Source organism: Dysidea avara, chromosome 5 (genome assembly GCF_963678975.1).
Source record: "Dysidea avara chromosome 5, odDysAvar1.4, whole genome shotgun sequence".
NCBI classification, from domain to species: domain Eukaryota; kingdom Metazoa; phylum Porifera; class Demospongiae; order Dictyoceratida; family Dysideidae; genus Dysidea; species Dysidea avara.
Genome location: NC_089276.1, coordinates 5,402,133 through 5,403,955, shown reverse-complemented (window position 1 = coordinate 5,403,955; position 1,823 = coordinate 5,402,133). Strand labels below are relative to the sequence as shown.

At 43.8% G+C, this 1,823-nt stretch overlaps 1 protein-coding gene across 1 annotated transcript; it reads left to right on the top strand.

Annotated features, from left to right (window-relative positions):
• Positions 1 to 440: 440 nt before the first annotated feature.
• LOC136256559 (uncharacterized) lies at positions 441 to 836 on the top strand. The gene has a single exon (XM_066049538.1). It carries the CDS (start codon positions 441 to 443, stop codon positions 834 to 836), a length of 396 nt encoding a protein of 131 aa, XP_065905610.1.
• The last annotated feature ends 987 nt before the right edge of the window (positions 837 to 1,823 follow it).

The window sequence follows — 1,823 nt, the reverse complement described above, 5'->3', positions numbered from 1 at the left end:
TTGCCACAAGACTAACACATTTTGTAATGACGCACCTCCCATTGCAAGACCCACCAATATTTATTTGGTCTGACAGCCAGATTGTGCTGCACTGGGTCAGCAGTACCAAGCAACTTCCCACCTTTGTATGGAACCATGTAACAGAAATACAGACAAACCTTCCTAATGCCAACTGGAGATACTGCCCCACACTAGTGAATCCTGTAGACCTTTTGTCTAGGGGCACAACTACCTAGGCACTGATGTCTTCAAAGCTATGGCACCGTGGACCAGACTAGGTAACTACACCATCATTATGGCCATCCTGTGAACAAGCATGTCTATCTCCACTACTTGTAGCAGCAGCAACTACAACAGAGTTTGTCCCGAACCAGTCTGATGTTGGACTTCATTGTGTTATCTCAATCAACCACCACAGTACATTTAGTAAATTACCTACTATGACTGCATATGTTCTTCGTTTTGCATTAAAGTTGAGAACTTCCCCAGAACAATGCCAGACTGGACCTGTTAGTGCTGAGGAACTCATTTTAGTAAGATTACGATCGATCAAAGATACCCAACAAACTGTGTACTGGAGAGAACTTGCTAACCTTGATCAGACTGCAAAACAACCCGACACTAGCCGTATTATGTTTGTCAGACAACTTCGATTATTCCTAGACTCCAAGGGATATCTACGATGTGGTGGACGCATCCACAATGCGCCACTTAATAAAGCAACCAAGTTCCCGTACCTCCTACCTTCCAAACACCCACTATCCTCACTGATTACTCTAGACATACACACGACACTATGCCACTCAGGCACAGGAGCAACACTGACTGCTCTCTGACAATCCTATTGGATTTCAGCTGTTAGACAATTTATTAAGTCAATACTACGTAATTGTGTCATCTGCCGTAAGGTCTCAGTAACCCATATCCTACACCAGACCCAGCACCACTGCCATCCATATGGACACAAGATGTTCATCCATTCACTTATACAGGAGTGGACTTCACTGGAGCACTGTATGTGCGACATGGAGGAGAGGAAATTAAACTCTACTTGTGTTTATTTACATGCGTCACTACGCGTGCACTTCGTTTCGAGATTGTTCAATACCTTAGTACATAGACGTTTCTCCTTGAATTTTGTGAGTTTGCTGCAAGAAGATCGCTCCCTACCATAATGGTCTCAGATAATGCTTTCACCTATCTCTCTGCCGCAGATGAGCTACGGTCCCTGATGCAGTCATCAGAAAGTAAACAGAGAGCTGGGTAAGCAAGGAGTTACTTGGAAATTTATCCCCAATAGAGCCTTATGGTGGGGCGGTTTCTGGGAACGAATAGTGGGACTTACCAAAGCAGCATTGAAGAAGGTTTTTTGGGAGACAACACGTATCACTAATCACTTTAGAGACAGTCATACTGCATGGAAGACGGATAATATGCCTCCCTCATGAAGCAGCAGATGATGATGAACTGATTGATCCTAGCTATGGTAAGATTTGTGGTAATTTTTTGCCATACTGCAGAATATACAGAAACGCTGGCACCATGAGTACCTTACATCCTTAAGAGAAGTTCATTGAGCTACTGGTAACAATAGTTAACAGTTAGGACAGGAGATGTGGTACTTCTCCATGACAATGCACCTCGTGCTACTTGGAAGATGGGAATACTGGAAGAGTTGATCACAGGAGATGGTATAGTACGAGCAGTAACGCTACGGACTGCTACTGGACTGACCAACCGACTGGTCACAAGACTATATCCATTGGAATTCAATGTGACAACTCAAACTGAGACTGAGGCAACACAGAGAGTTGATATTGTCA